The sequence below is a fragment of the Athene noctua genome, chromosome 5, assembly GCF_965140245.1.
Source record: "Athene noctua chromosome 5, bAthNoc1.hap1.1, whole genome shotgun sequence".
Taxonomy (NCBI): domain Eukaryota; kingdom Metazoa; phylum Chordata; class Aves; order Strigiformes; family Strigidae; genus Athene; species Athene noctua.
In genome coordinates this window covers 21,787,970-21,803,884 of record NC_134041.1, presented here as the reverse complement: position 1 = coordinate 21,803,884, position 15,915 = coordinate 21,787,970, and the positions used below count along the sequence as shown (strand labels likewise).

Genomic DNA, 15,915 nt, shown 5'->3' with positions numbered 1-15,915 from the left:
CCAGTCCTAGTCAAATCTAAAGCGAGACAAGGGTGGTGGCTGGGGAAAAGTACCCACCCTGCAGCACGGGGAGGCAGCAGCAGCCGCCTCCTGGGCTGGCTGTTGTGATCTGGATACGTTGGATTTCATGGGAAAGCAGCTCCCTGCTGCAGCGAGCCTGGGCTGCTGAACCCCCCACTCTGTGCTTTTTTCCCCACCTGCTGAAGTATAACACACATGCTATAGAACTTCAAAGAAGGTTTTTAAGAGACCTTAACAATTATTTAAAAATTCATTAAAATATTCAACTTTATTAACAGTATATTTACATATTTTTTCCTGCTCTTGGTCAACCATGGTGAATGTTCAAAGGTAAAAAAGCATTAAGCAATAACCACAAGATGAAAACATTTTAAACCTATACAGTACTTTATACACAAATTTATACAAAGGAACACTTAAATAATACAACTGGACACAAAAATATACACTTTTAGAGAAATTCACATCAGTAATTGTATAAAGCTCTCTTCTGTACTAAGGGTCCTGAAAATTTAGGACTAAAACATTAGCTCTGTACTGCAAAAGGGTTATTGTGACAGTCCTCAAAGGCCACTATATAGCACACGGACATATTCAAGGCTATCAGCTTATATTTCAGTCTGTATTCAAGTTTTGAGGTCCTTTATGATTATGCAAACATCAGAAATATAGTGGTATGATAAACGGTACTTAGGAAAGCGGAGTTTTAGAGCCAATATTAAAATTTGTAGGCTCAAAACACCCACCTAATATTTGAACAAGTGTTTGATACTACCGTTTATTCAAAAATAGAAAGAGTAAATGCACTTACATAAAAATAACTCTTACTATTCAGCAAGCGTGCTCATGTGATTGTTGTATTAGTACAAACTTAAAAAAACCTGCCATATGACTTTTAAAATAAATGATACCAATTCACCTTCTCCATACTTGAGTACATTTACATTAAGGCTTTGAATCATCTGACCCAAGATTTTACAACATTAAAATGAATGGGTCCACACAGATGCTAGTATGTCTCATTGAGACTTAGCAGGACTAGATTAAAGCTCACCACCTTAAGGAAACAGGACACATGCTCATGCCTCAACTATTTTTTTTTTTTGTCTCTGAGCTAGAAGGTAAGGTTTAGTAAGTAACAGTAAGTATTTCATGGCAAGAGACAAGTATGTAACAGTTTGTCTTCTAAAAGCAAATTTTTAATTCAATGGCAACATCTTTGGAGAAACTTCCTTTTAAAAAAATTCCTATGGGGTTCATGCAGAAAGATACTTCTTAAGATTACCTTAAGAAATTACATTTTGGATGGAATGGGAATGTGTATCCCAAACTGCTGATGGAAAAAAAAGTCTAAAAGGTCTTTCTGGATTTTTGTCATACGTTTGTGTCTTGCAATAATGGTTCTTTAGCTTCACCAGGAGCTTGTGGACTGTGGGGGTGGCCATGGCTGCCACAGTGTTTCTTCCAGTTGCTGGATCGTACATTTAGGTTCGTGTGTTCAGGAATAAACAAGGCAACAAGTAGTGCCAAAAGCACAGAGCACGCTCCAAACAAGAATGGGGGTCCAGGAATTATAGAGTTCTGAAAACAACAACAGTAACACCACAAAACATTAATGAGCCTTTTGATGCGTGGTAACAGACTACACTTGCTAATTACACAAATTTCAAGAGGGAAAAGAACTTGTTCTTCCTACACTAGCCAATATAGCATTTTATCCCCAGGTGGAGTCTTTTAGAAGAAATGTGGAAAGAATGTTACATCCTAAGATTTAGAAAAGGGAGCATTATGGTTCTTATTGTGTGGCAAGTTCTTCCTAACTAAAAAAGCTAGAGAGCTTGGTTACAGGACAACACAACAGGCATACAGCATGTGAAAGGTAAATACAATGTCAGGGAGACATGAGAACAGGGGGATGCTGTTCTCAGTCCCTCCTTCCCTCAACATGTCTCCCTTACAAGGGGCATCAGTTGTCTAATTACAAACAGCTGTATCTCTGAAAGGTAAACTAAACCCCACCATCTAGCTAAACACAAACAGATCAACAACCCTCCCAAGTGTTTTCAGAACCTCTTCTTACACACTCCATTTACAGTTAGCACAACTGCATGTAACACAGCATCATCCTCAAGAATGGATGGGCACAAGGTCCCTTCCCGATTTCTTTGGTTGGAATCAGTAAGTGAAAGAACAATACCTGTTGTAAATGGTATTGCGTGACCACACCACCTCCCGATGGTGACTCGGGCATGGGGAGTTCATTCAGTTCAACATGAAATATATAGAATATAAAACCATAAAGTGCTGGTCCCAAACCATTACAGAGTCCTCGAATTCCTGTTATCATCCCTTGAACAACACCTGGCAAAAGTAAAAGACACTATTACAGGTACCTATATTTATACATATATAATTAACTATTTCTAATGGATCTGTAAGACTATTCATCTTCAAACTGATGCAAGCAGGAAAGCTGCTCTAAAGTTTTGCACTAGGGGTAGGAATAGCCAAGGGACACAAGAATTGTCATTACAGTATATTCATATTGTTTTCCAGCTCCCTCTGGGCAGAGAGTAGTAGTGGCTGTGCTGAGCTCACTCCGAGCGCGGTGCAGGGGCAGATCCCAGCTGGCGCTGCGTGCGACCTGGGCAACTAAGCAAACTTTTGACAAAAGCAAGGCAAGCGAACGGCATGTTCCGTTTGCTGAATGTTTTTCCTCTGTGCCCGAAGAATGCGATACACATGTATTACAACTTCCAAGTAACGTGGGTTGTACCGTTCTGTGACCTATGCTCACTGGGATGCCACCCTGCCATGTCTGTCTGCAGTGTTCTTTGACTAGAAATCAGAGTATTCAGACAAAACCTACCCTGTTGGTCAGCGTCAGCAGTTCGTGACACCAGCGCACTTACAGCTGGGAAGGTAATACTGGACATGGCTGCGACAGCTCCGGCTGCCCACATCATCCTGCAAGAAAACACAGGCTCAGGAATGGCTGTAGGGACAGCAATTCTGCCTCTGTGGCAGCTACAGGCGTGTACACACGCACAAGTGTGGGTAAAGGACAAAATGCAGGAAAAATCCCTTCAGATATGAAAATGGAATTTACATACCATGGTTCTGATCCAAAGCCATACCACGCCAGTTGTAGTATTTGAAATCCTAGGCCCAGGAGGATGGTATTTTTATTTCCAATGGACCGCATAAGTAAACTCAAAACTATTGTCTGACAGAGAGGGGAAAAACGTTAAAAAAAGTAACATTCTAAATGTTAAATACATGCAGATAATAAATTACAAAACCAACAAAAAACCTCAAAGCGTTTATTTCTAAATGTTAAATACATGCAAATAAACAAATAAATTTTTAAAAGCCAAGTAAAATTCTCCAAAAGCAGTATATGCCAACTGTTCTGGAGCCTCTACCAAACAGCAATCACTTAGCAAGCAATATGAACAAGCTGTCACCCCTTCTTTGATGCACAAAGGATTTAGTTTTCCCAACACAATAGGCTTCAGGTATTACAGAGCCAAACCCTGGCTGGCAGGCTGGTGTTTCATCTAAGTTAGAGACTGAGAAGAACAGCTGCTGAAAGGGGAGTCTCAGTTCTGGAACCACAGCATCATGGAAGTTCTCCACAGTGCTCAGCTCTGTCCAAGTTACCAAATGAAGGAAATACACAGCAGTAACTCACCTGGGCAATAATGGACAGAATCCCTAGGACTGCTATAAATGCTGCAACACTTTCAGATGAAAATCCCATTATCTGTATTAAAGAAAGGCAGTGTGATTATTAACTGTAAACCACGTGTCATGATGTCACCAACATGCATGGGGGAACACATTAATGTGGAAGACTTTTATTATTCAACTCCTCCCTAACTTAGGAAAAAGTTTTGGTTGGTTTTCGTCATTAAATCAAGTACACAAAAATAAAGTGGCATAAATAGGAAACAAGTAAATGGTTCCCTCAATGAAAAAGAATTTAACATACAGTGAACCTCATAGTCCAGGAATAATGCAAATAATGCAAGAAGTTGTTTTATAACTCCTTCATCTCTCTCCTCTTTTTGTCTCTCTAAAATGACAAAACCAGAACAGAAAGGGGACTTAAATCAGCTGCTGAAAGCTGTTAAATTGTACTAGTTCTTTATACTCTCTGTATTACTTCAGCAATACTGAAAAACTTTCCTGCAAATTTACTTTTGTTCAAATCAGCATCAAACCATTCAGTTACCTGTCTGAGGTATAGGAAGAAGCTGGAATATTGACCTGCCTCTGGGAGGTAGGAAAGAAAGACTGTTATGCAGATTAGCAGCACAATCGAGTCCTGGCCAACTTTCTTCAGTGACTACAGCAAGAAAAAAAGTATTAGAAAACATTTAATCTTCACCTTCAAAAAGCATACCTAGCAGGAATCTGAAAAGCATGTCAATTAATGACACTATTCTGTGACACCACCAAAACACTCCCCTGCATGTTTGGCAAAAGTAGTAGCAGCAATGCAAGGTTAAACTTGAAAAAATATGGGCTCTGTTCTTCAAGTTTGAAATGCAGTCAATCCAGTCTCTTCCCCATCTCAAAAGCTCAATATTTACAAAGAACAAAATACTCCATGTTTAAATAGCTTACTGCAAAAGGGTCGGCCTGTTCCCACGAGATGGGTGCTCCCCAGGATGCTGGCCTCATCTTCTCTGGCAGCGATTCTGGTACAGCAACAAGAATAAAACAAATGTCTAACAAGGCTATTGCTGTAGCCAGGACCACAACCAGGCTGTCTCCGTAGACTCGACCAAGATAGGCACCAATAGCAGGGCTGGTCACTAAACTTGCCGCAAAAGTTGCTGAAACCTAGAACAAGGAACAGCTGGTAAGATAAGCCAGGAGGTAAGTCAGCAGTATTATTACCCGCTTCTTGTTTTCAGAAGCCTAACCATTTTGATCAGAGATTAACCCTTTTTCTGTGACTATGTGGTAGCAGCTGGGTATTTCAGTCAAAATTTTTCAAGAAAAAAATTAATTTTAAATGATAGCTGGACAGCAATGTGAGGCTCACAGGACTCTTGAAGGTACTGACATAATTAGGTTTAACTACATGGTCTGCTGATACCTCTGGGAAGTGACAAGCTGTATTTATCTTTGTATTAGTGAAACAGGCAATGCCTGTTAAGAAAAAAATCCCATGTATCAAGGGCATATTAAATTTAATGAGATGGTTAATCCAACTCAGTACAACGGATCTTCAGGAAGTAGTTTCCAGTTGAGCAGCTGGCCTTGTGAAAGATGTCAACTTTAGAACTGAAGGAACTTTCTCAACATAGCTCAATCCCCGACGTGTTTAGGTGAAGAGAAATGATTTGGTTCTATAGCCACTGCCTTCAGCTCTTCCTGCTGAATATGATAACAGATTCTGTAACCTGAATGTGAAAAATAATTCTGCTAATCCACAATACACAGGACTGTGAAGGCTCCTGAGACCTGGCAGGTTATTGGGAGATAACAAAGGAATGGAGACAAGCTGTACAAGCTTCAGACAGAGAAGTTCCTCGCCTCTGTTCGTTCTGAACTGAAGCGCAGCACTGTGGCTGGAGCTGCGAGCAGGAACAGTCAGGGTATCATGCCATGGCAGCTCCAAAGTTACCCAGGAACAAGAGGTTAGATTTTTGAAAAGATGACAAAGTAGTACTAGTGTGAGAAACAATGGATGAATAACTAAAGTCCCTCAAATTACATCATTAACACTGATAGGACAGACATCTGAAAGGCAGCTTTTAACATGGTCATATTTTAAGTTAGAAGCAGAATATTCAAGAGAGACAGGACTGGGTGACAAGAACAATGAAAGAGAAAAACCTTACTCAAAAATCAACTTGCCACAGGAGAAACACATACAGTTTTGAACAGCTTTCCCTACTAAAGTGTTTAGTACTGAACGTCACAGGAACAGAGCCAGAGAAATACATACCAAACCATAGGCCATGCTTCTCTCATGTTCTTGGGTTATGTCTGCTACATATGCAAAAACCACAGAAAATGTCACCGCAAAAACTCCAGAGACAGAGATAACAGCGAAGTACCACCTAAGAACGTTATAAAAAAATTAGAACAGCTAAAGAGAAACAAGAAGTCTCTACTTACAATCCAAGTACACTTCAACAGCAAATCATCTTGTCCAACTTTTCCTGACAAATACCAAGATAAACTTGGATAAAGCCAATGGGAACGTGTCTTGATGCAATTATGTAACTCCTCCTTAGGACACCAAGGACAAAACTAAACAGCACAATTTTGTAACATCTACAAAAAGCTGCTGTGATTCAGTACTTCTAGGAAACAAGGTGTTAGACTAACTTCGACTGGATGCCTATGACCCAAAGCAAATTAGGAACTTCAGTATTATCAGAATCTGGTCACTGAGAGCTCCCAACATGAGCCTTGCCTTTATGCTACAGACACTAGCACTCGTCATTTGAAACATTACACTCAGAAACAAGCTACTTCCCAGAAAAGCAATGAATCCACGAACAATCTGTGTGACAGGAGAGGAACCTGAGAAGGCTCAGGGCGGTACCTGAACCGCTGGCATCAGCACAGCCCATCTTATTTCAGCAACACCCTTGGGTACATCGCACTGGTAGCACAACCCCACGGGGAGCCGTCTCGTGCCCTGCCTGGGGAACGTACATGCCAGCTAAGAGCTTACTGACTTGCACACCGTGTGAATTCTGGTGGATTTTAAAACTTGAGAAACAAAAGGATAACACCGCAGCAACATTTTGGCTACAAATGGTTATTCATGCACTAGCTAGCATAGGTAAGGTTTTCATCTCTGCAGAGCAGGTTAGTCTCAGTAGAGACTGCATGGTTGATCGGAGAGCTGTCTAGTATCTCTGGCAAACGTGCTGAAGTAGGAGGTGGGGCCTACAGCACAGCTACACCAGCAGCTCCTAAAGTTCTGACTAAGGCATACGGCCTCATGGCAGCTACTTCAGTTTGACTCTGTTCACCCAACTTTGCACCGAAATCCTACAGAAGCCTCAACCTTCCACGAAGCACAGACAGTATTTTATCAGCAATGCAACAAACATAAGCACTGTACAGCAACCCTGACAAAAAATGGCAAATCTAGGTGAAAGAATTTACTAACCATGGGCTGATCTTCATTAGTGGTATTGGTGCACAGGTGAAAAATACTGTTAGCAGCAAGAAGGACTTCCGTCCCCACACATCAGACAGGGCACCTATGAGCGGGGCACTGAGGAACGATAACAAGCCCTAAACGAAACAAAACACTTCAGGTTAGAATCGCTTGCGACAGCTGACCACACCGCAACCTGACAGCAGCTGGGCTCTGTTTTTACTGAAGTGGATGACTATTGTGCAACGCACCAAAGGCAATATGGCCAGGCGTTACTGATCTTCTATCCCATGTCTGCTTACATACAATTCAAGATTTATTACCTCAGAGCTACACAAAATTCAAACTGCAGATGATCCAGTCATACCAGCTGTTTAATGAACTGTGTTTTATAGCTTTACATATTTAGAATTCACATAAATAACTAACTGAAAATATCCTACTGGAGCAACAAGCTCCAAGTAAAAGATTCTCAAATGTGTATCATTTGGGATTAGTCAACTACCTTTTTATTTGCAGAACCCAAACAGCAGGTACAGACCAAGCAGTGTCTTACTGAAAGTAAAATTATGCAAATTTGCTTTTTTAGCAGTTATTTAATCCCGTTTCATTTATACCATGAAAGCGACGTTGAAAACCCTTGCAACTGTTTCTCTCAACTGGCCGTAATTTCCATGTTCCTCCCACCATTCACTCTGATTTGTACTTGTGATTAACTTTTGTCACCTTACCTTTACTCCTTGAATTAGACCATTCATTAGAAATGTGTGTTTTGGGAAGGTTTCATGCAAAACCTGGAGAAGAAGTAGAAACACTGTCATTTATACAATATTAACTACAAACATTGTTCATTATGCATCCAACTTCTACAGTGGCGCATCCACAGTAATTTTGTATTTTTATAGAATATAGAGAAAAAAAAAAAGACACACCACAAATAATCTACTTAATCTTCAATTCACATGCAAGATACTTTGAGATTTCGGCTTTACTTGATAAAGGCCTTGGTTCTCTCAACACTCTGAGAAGGATTCTTGTCATTCAACTTCAGTGTCTGAAATCTAAATAGACCAGAGAGCCTAAAAATGATCTCAGACCAGACTCTCCCCATGTTATTGTGTTATCTGGAGGGGACTGGGGAGAGAGAGGAGACAGAGCTCATTCTAAGGTGCCTCTGCTGGGTGGCCAGAGCCCAGATATGCAGGTTAAAACCAGCACCTCTCAGTCTGACTTGTGTTGCGTGATATGGATTCCACTCGGTGACGGGTGTGCGGTTTATAGCCACGAGACTGTTCATGGTTGCCAACGGTTTACAGAGACGCACCAAGACTGCGTTTAGGTGGACTCTGCTAGAAGACCTTTAAGCCTTCACTCCTTCTAATTTGTAAGCATATGTCACTCTCAAAGATTAAATCCAAATGGAAAGCAATCAACCAGATTAGAAAATAATTTGGTACAAACATGTTGGCATGACTGTTTCACTAATCACACTCTCTCTCTGACTGGTGTAACAGGGTCTGTGCTCTGAAGCTTCTCCTTAAAGTACAGCCAGGTCAGCTAAGATCTCCCTACCTAAACACACACGCTTGCATAATTTTATTGAACTTCAAGTGTATTTTTCTCCTTACATTTGTAACATGCTAACTTCTTGTAGCATCTTAAAAGGAAAGATAATTTCATTACTGTCTTACTTCTTTCAAGTCAGAAAATATTTACATGTAAGCTTGACTGTTAGTAGACCTGCATATAAACAGCTATGCTGCATCATTATGCTGCTTTAATGAAATAATTTTGAATACCTGATTCCATGTAATAAAACCACAAAACTTCACTTGCACAACAAAGCAGCTCAACGATATGTAATTTTCATTTAATTCAGAAGTGTTCAGTGCCTTTGCACTAATTACCCTGTCTACCATGCAGACAAAAAAGCTTAAGCGTACGTATCACTTACCACCAGAGTGGGTGCTGTCAGGAGTCCCCAGGCAAAAAACTCCAAGAAGATCACTATAACAGCGTGGTAGACACTGGGTGAACCTATTCCTTGAGGCTAAAACAAAGAGGAAAAAACCCAGGTGATTAAAACATCTAACAGTCTATCACAGTCATGAGAAATGCATCTGAACACTATAAACAGAAGAATTAAGAAATAAAGCAGAACTCAAAACAATAGTTACTCCAGCTAAGTGGTACTGAGAAAAATTCCTTTTTTAACCCCTTGCTGCTAATGTCTTGAAGCGTCTTAATCCTCTGCAGAATACAAAGTGCGATCCCATCTCACATTGAAAAACAAGGCACTTATACTGCTAGTCTGGGAAACAAGGATGCTGCTGAAAGCGGAAACAGACTCTTTGGAGAATTAGTTCCTTTTCCTTGAGAAAAATCCTTAACACCACACAATGCTGCATGGAAATCTAGTTTTCGTCATTTCAAAACATGGCAGTGTTCACATGTGGCTATCCCAAAGACTAATCACCTGGTCAATCAAACCACTTTATAGTACTTCTGTTACTAAAAGGCACCATGGCTACGAACAGAACTTTGATAGCTCTAAACAGGAAAGAAAAACGGAAATAATGAACACCAGAAGTGAATTTTAGGAACAGCACTGATCGATTTCCAAATACTGAGAGCAGGCCTGTTAGCTACAACGTGCTTCAAATGTAGGAAGAGAACTAGATAAAAGATTTAAAATAAGGAACTTAAAAATTCTGTGGTGATTTTAGTATAACCAGAAGTAGCTTTTGAGGAGAACAAAAAGAGCATGGGTGGGACAACCTGCTCATCTTGTATACTCTGTGTATGCTACCCTGTTAAACAACATGCCACAGTTCATCATTTGCAAATTGAGGAAACGGTGCACTAATTTTCCATATGAAGGTAGTGTGAATAACTCATCAGAAATCTCATATGCATTCTTTAAGCTCAGAAGTGCTGCCTGAATGTCAGCTTTCCCCCAGCTTTGTGTGAAGGTGAGTTACTAAGAGTGGCACTGATCTGATTGAACCTAGCATTCATACTAAGCAAACACTCGTGGGCCAAGGTCCTCAGCTGCTTCTTGAGAAGGCTCAAGGGGATCCCATCAACGTGTATAAACATCTGGTGGGAGAGAGTAAAGATGACACAGCCAGACTCTTCTCAGAGGCATCAGTGACAGGACTGGAGGCGCACACAAATACAGGAAATTCTACTGAAACCTGGAACAAAACAACCCCCTGGAAACAGGCTGCCTGGTCACGTTGTCGAATCTCCATCCACTCAAACCAGCCCTGAGCAAACTGCTCCAGCTGACCCTGTGTGAGGGAAGAGTGAGTAAGTGGGTTTAGACATGTTCAGAGGTGCCTTCCCACCTCCAATACTACACAATTCTAAGTATCAGTTAGGTAATACTAGGCTTTCTTTTGTTACAAGATTTATGCAACTCATACCGAGCTTTTCTGTCCAGATTCCAGCATTGCCAATGCAGAAAAAAAAAAAAAAGCCTTTTGAACAACTGTAGGAAATAAATACTGAAAACCACACTGGCCATTCACCCCTATTGCTCGAAAAGATCATAATTTTCAGAAGTAACCAAGTCGATACTACAAAAGTACCATAGCACTGTGCTGTTTCTCTTTCCCAAGCCCCGTATTCAATAAATACAGATGTACGATACAGATACTTCTGCTGTTTTTTCAGCCTGTTCTCTTCAGGTGGTAAATTAACAGTCTTTATAGGTACAGAAAGTGGCTATTCTTCACTTCCCACAATTCCTTTCCCCTTCCACCCACAACCCTTATTTTAGTTTTGGGTATCCAGCTCTGCACAAACTCTAAGTAACACTCACCTTGTTTGGCTCAGTCTGATACTGGAAATTGGGTTCAATCTCATGGTCCCTGGATTCCTGTCCCCCCCAAGGTATTGTGGCTGGTGAGGTAGAAGTCACCACCCCCGTCCCTCCACACACCAGGGGACAAAAGCAGCTCCGTCCTGTTCACATACAGCAAGCACAAGCTCAGCAGCCATCTGTCTGTCTCTGTGCTGCCCGTGTCCAGTTCTGGGCAGCTACTCTGAGATCACAGTCACAAACCAAAACAGCAGAATGAAATCCATGGCTGTTCTGCACAGCTAAACTGCTGGCGATTTCAGAGGCACCCAAGTGGGTGGCTGATGCCCTCTGCCTTGTCACCCAGCTGTAAGCAACCCGATCAGATGTTTCCATTACACTGGCAGAAACAAACAGAAGTGACATTTAGATCACTAGGGTTAAACTTCCTTGCTTTCTTTGTTGCTAATGCTCACTTATCACAGATACTGTTAGTTGTTCTTATCTATAAAAAAAAGTAATTTAGTCACATTTAGATCATAACCTCTATAGCTATTTTTAAGGATAACTGCAACTATAAAGTAGCAAAACTACTCCTGAGATGGAATAAAGAGGGAAGGAGATTAATAAGTGGTTACATTACAGTTCATTAAGATGTATTATGCGCCTTCAGTCCACAAGACTGAAGTAGTAGTCTGATGTACCCTCCTTCCCCAACACGCACAGCGCAGGTGTTGGGTATTCAGCCCTGCGTTACTCTAAACACCTGCCCCGCTGTGCTTTACAAAATGGCTAACGTAGTGTAGTGTAATGTAATCATCTAAATGCAACCAAATCAAAGACCTGACACCTGCAGATAAGATAGGAGCCTCTGTGCGAACAACCTGCAACTGAGATGTTCCAATCAGTGTAACCCTTCTCTGCAACCATGTAGGCAGACCAGAGCGTACGTATGCGTATCTGTGTCACAAAAAAGTGCTCCAAGAATGCCCCTTGCTCTAATTAGAGAGAAAATGTCTTTAAACAAACACTTTGTAGTCAGTCATGCCAGTGATAAAAAGTGTCTGTGCCAGGCAACCCTAAGAACACACATCTGACAACAACAGAGTAACTCTCAAAGTAACAAAGGCACCAGATGTAAAATCAAAGCCACTGCTCCTCTGCTGGAAAGGAAAAGGAACCAAATCAAGTATGAAGCTCTAACTCTCTCCAGAACTGCCCAGGCATGCACCTCCTAATTTAGTTGCTTCAAGAAAGCATAATCACACATAAGATGAATTCCCACTGTTCATACAGGAAGGCAAAATTAAGAACAGCGTTGAAACCACTTCACTGGTGTTACTGCCTCTCCTTTGGTGAATCTGACAATACACACTTGAGGACACAAACCATTACACAATTTTTACTGTGATACAGCTACTAAGCTGCAAAGAGAACACCACAAAAATACCACCATTCACCAGCCCAAGCTCCTGCACCACCCACCACCTTGCCAAGGGGACGCAGCGTAACCTGTGGTGGGAGGGGAGGCTTTGCAGAGGCAATGTATGGTTTTTCCCTTTTGCTTCTTTTTTCCTTTCCACATCAGAATCAGTGATTAGAAGTGACAATAAATTAAATTGACTGAAGCTCCTCATCAGTAAACTCTTTGCCTGTGACATCGCCTCATTAGACAGCTGCATATTCTTGATGGCAAAAGAGAGTCACACAGTTTTGTCTGATGTCAAACAGTTTCAAAACAAAACAACTGGGCTGGAAACTACACTTAGATGATTTGATTAATTACTGCTTTGCCAGTTGGAGACATTCAAGGTGTGTGCCATTTTCATGTACCTGTTTCCCATAAGGTCACATAGTTAGATAAGCAAAGAAACTAAGGAGACTGAGGACAGAAGGCTAATTAAAATTTCAGCAAACTTTTTTTTTTTTTAAATATATATTCAAGCTTAAAATTTTTGCAGTCATTAAAAAGAATACTCTGCTACACCAGACTTCATAACTTCAAAAATGTATTTAAAATAAATCTCAAAACATTTTAAGGCAGAAGTTATCACAAGCTGGTATTTTTGTTATCTAACAACAATCTACATACCTTCATCTAATGTTTATAGCCCATTTTTCCACTGTTTTAAAAGCAGCTGAAAATCATACAGAACTCATGCAAGTTTACACTTTGCTTTTGAAACTGGTGGGAGACACTGAATGCAGCACCGTAAGTATCACTGAATGCAGTTTTTATCTTTCTCCTCTGTTGGCTAAACAAAGTTAAAGTTGAAAGATAAAGGACACTTGGAAGTATATTGTATTTTAATCAATGATTACTCCAGAGCAAAATTCTGAAGTACCATTCCCATGAGTAACATTTACTCTGCCTCTATCACTCATTCTAACATATTCACATTTAACATTTGTGCAAAGTAATCTCATACATTTCTATATTTACAAAGAGCAGGTAAACATGTCCTGAAAAACATCAGCATCCACCACCAGAATTAGTTTTGCTTCTTAGCACTAAGCAATTCAGACAGTTGGTCACCAGTTCAATGAAAACTATAGTGACTTTGACACTTCCCTCTTCTCCATTTCTGTTCCAAAAAGACAAACTGAAGGGCTATCAGTGATTTAGTCTGTCAAGACATCTCTTTATTTGAAATAATGATACTGTATTTAGATGCTACATCAAAGCTACACAATGTTACACAGTGGAAAAAATCCAGGGGCAATGACACAGTGGAAGCAATGCTACTCATCAATTAAAAAAAAAAAATCCGACAGCCAAAACACGTGACAGCTTCCTTCCTTTTGTAAAATTTATGTATGTAAGAGGAAGCAAGACAGTGGGAGGGAACCACAAAACACTTCTTCCAGGCAGCCTTTACAAGACTTCTCCGATGCTCGAGTCTGTCCCACCGACTGCCCTATTCCTCTCAGGCTGTGGGCACGGGGGGCAGAACGCTGCTGGATGGCAAAGCCCAGCCCAGCCCAGCCGGGCTTCGCCAGAACCGCATCCCCGCCACACACCGCTTCCTGCCTTCCTTGACAACGGCCGAGGGTCCGGCCCGCACCGTCCCGGGCTATTGTGCAGCCAACTGCTGCTCCCGAGCACACAGCTGCCTTCCGAGCGGCGCTGCCTTCCGCAAAGATCCACTGACACGTACCGCCTCATTTCAGACAAACAGAAGCGATCCGCAGCTCCGCTCCCCGTACCGAACTGCCGAGACGACACTTACTCCTGAGCCCTAAAAATCGGCCCACACAGACTGACGAAGCATTGACGAAGACGCCCCGAAGTAGCGTGACACTCTTACAGGTGCTTCTCGGCCAACTGCCTCAAGGAAACCTGCCCGGGATGCCGGAACGAAGCTACCGGGGCTGCAGCAACCCGCAGCATAAAAGAAACAGAAACCTCGCCAGAGAGCCCAGCCCGGCGCCGCCGCCGGAGCAGGGCCCGCTCGCACACCGCCTACCCGCGGGCCCACCGGCCCGGGCCCGGCCGCACCTGCCTCAGCCCCCCTGCCCGACCGCTGCCAGCCCGCCGCATAGCCGCGGCACCCGGCGCTCCGTCGCCGCCAGCTCGCCCCGCAGCCGCCCTCCCGCCGGAGCCACCCCGCGCCCCCGGCCCCGCCCGGCCTCACCGTCCCGCCGTCCTTAATGATGATCTTCTTGGCCAGCATGATACTGCGGTTCACGGCGCGTTTCTTCTTCTTCCCCCCCTGGGTCATTTTACCATCCTACAGCCCCGGGGGGGGCGGGGGCAGCAGCGGACCCTCCGCAGCAGCCGGGCCTTCGCCTCCCCTCCCCGCGCGGCCGCCGCCACCGCTCACGCACCCGGCGCCATCTTGCCCAGCCAGCCCCGGGCGCCGCCGCCGCCGCGCATCACGCGATCGCCCCATTGGCCGGACGCCGGTCACGTGCGCGGGACGCGCCGAGCGGGGCGCCCCCGGCGCAGGGAGGGCCCCGCCCCGGTGCCTCTCGAAAAGGTAATGGCTGGAGCCGGAAGGAGTAAGGCACGCGAAGAGAAGACGGGAGAGGAGAGACGAGGCTGCGGCCAGAAGCCGTGCGGCTCTCTGTGGCGCGCCCGGCAGACGCAGCGCCCCGAGCGCCGAGGGAGCCGGAGCCCTCCGCCATCCTGTGCCACCGCTCCCTCAACCACCTCCATCTTTTGGCGCGCCGACCCCCCACCTGTACTGCTGGAGACACTTGACTCTTTTCCCTATCCGGACAACACTAGCATTTTAAAATACATTACAGCGGCCTTTTCTGCCCCTCAGAAGCCTCAGTTTCTCACGTACCTCTGCAAGCATCGATCCTTCTATCTACACCCTCCCAGACAGACCTAAAGGATCACTTCCAGCCCCTTCCTCCCTCCCCGAGCTGCCTGCGGGGCCTGGAAAAAAGGAGCAAGAAGAGGTAGTTCTTACTGGATAAACCTGTTAAACGTCAAAAGACATTTCTAGAGCCAAAGTACACAACCACAGATACAATTCATCTAAAAATCCAACTTGGCCTGCTTTCTTACTCTCAAGTTTTAAACTTATTAACAACTTTAAACAGGCAGGCCATTTCAGGTTCTTGTTTACCACACCACCTGCAGGTAATAAGACAACAGGGACCGGCTTTCCTAAAGCACCATACCTCTTAGCAAAGAAAATATTTTAGAAACATGTACTAATATTATTTATTATTCTGTGGCTAGTAGTTTAAATTCCTTCACCACTAATGTCTAGCAGCATTAAGCAGAGCAACATCTCTCCACATCCAGTACTATTACATTCATGATTTCAGACACAGCTCTCCATGGCCATATCCACACACCAGTCTTTTCTCTCTGTTCTTCTTCACTCAGTCCTCCAATCTTCCAGCCCTCTTACTGCATATCCCTATTGACTTGCGGAAAAACTAACTCCACAACTGTTAAGTTGTAAAGTAGGTATGTTTATTCAGCGCCGGG

General features: G+C 43.1%; 1 protein-coding gene across 1 annotated transcript; it reads right to left on the bottom strand.

Moving 5' to 3' along the window:
- Window positions 1-280: 280 nt before the first annotated feature.
- MFSD14A (major facilitator superfamily domain containing 14A) lies at window positions 281-14,814 on the bottom strand. Its single transcript, XM_074906645.1, has 12 exons — window positions 14,600-14,814; window positions 9,114-9,209; window positions 7,891-7,953; window positions 7,169-7,296; window positions 5,987-6,101; window positions 4,654-4,872; window positions 4,259-4,372; window positions 3,716-3,787; window positions 3,135-3,247; window positions 2,891-2,988; window positions 2,219-2,382; window positions 281-1,602 (listed from the first exon to the last, which is right to left on the bottom strand). The coding sequence occupies exons 1-12, from the start codon at window positions 14,684-14,686 to the stop codon at window positions 1,396-1,398; spliced, it is 1,476 nt and encodes a 491-aa protein (XP_074762746.1). The 5' UTR covers window positions 14,687-14,814; the 3' UTR covers window positions 281-1,395.
- Between the last annotated feature and the right edge of the window lie 1,101 nt (window positions 14,815-15,915).

Coding starts and splice junctions, on each gene's coding strand:
- MFSD14A (XM_074906645.1), bottom strand. CDS start 14,686: ATGACCCAGGGGGGGAAGAAGAAGAAACGCGCCGTGAACCGCAGTATC. Junction 4,373..4,653: donor AACAGGCCGACCCTTTTGCA/GTAAGCTATTTA, acceptor TTCTTGCTGTAG/TCACTGAAGAAAGTTGGCCA. Junction 2,383..2,890: donor TGCTGACGCTGACCAACAGG/GTAGGTTTTGTC, acceptor TACTTTTGCCAG/GTGTTGTTCAAGGGATGATA.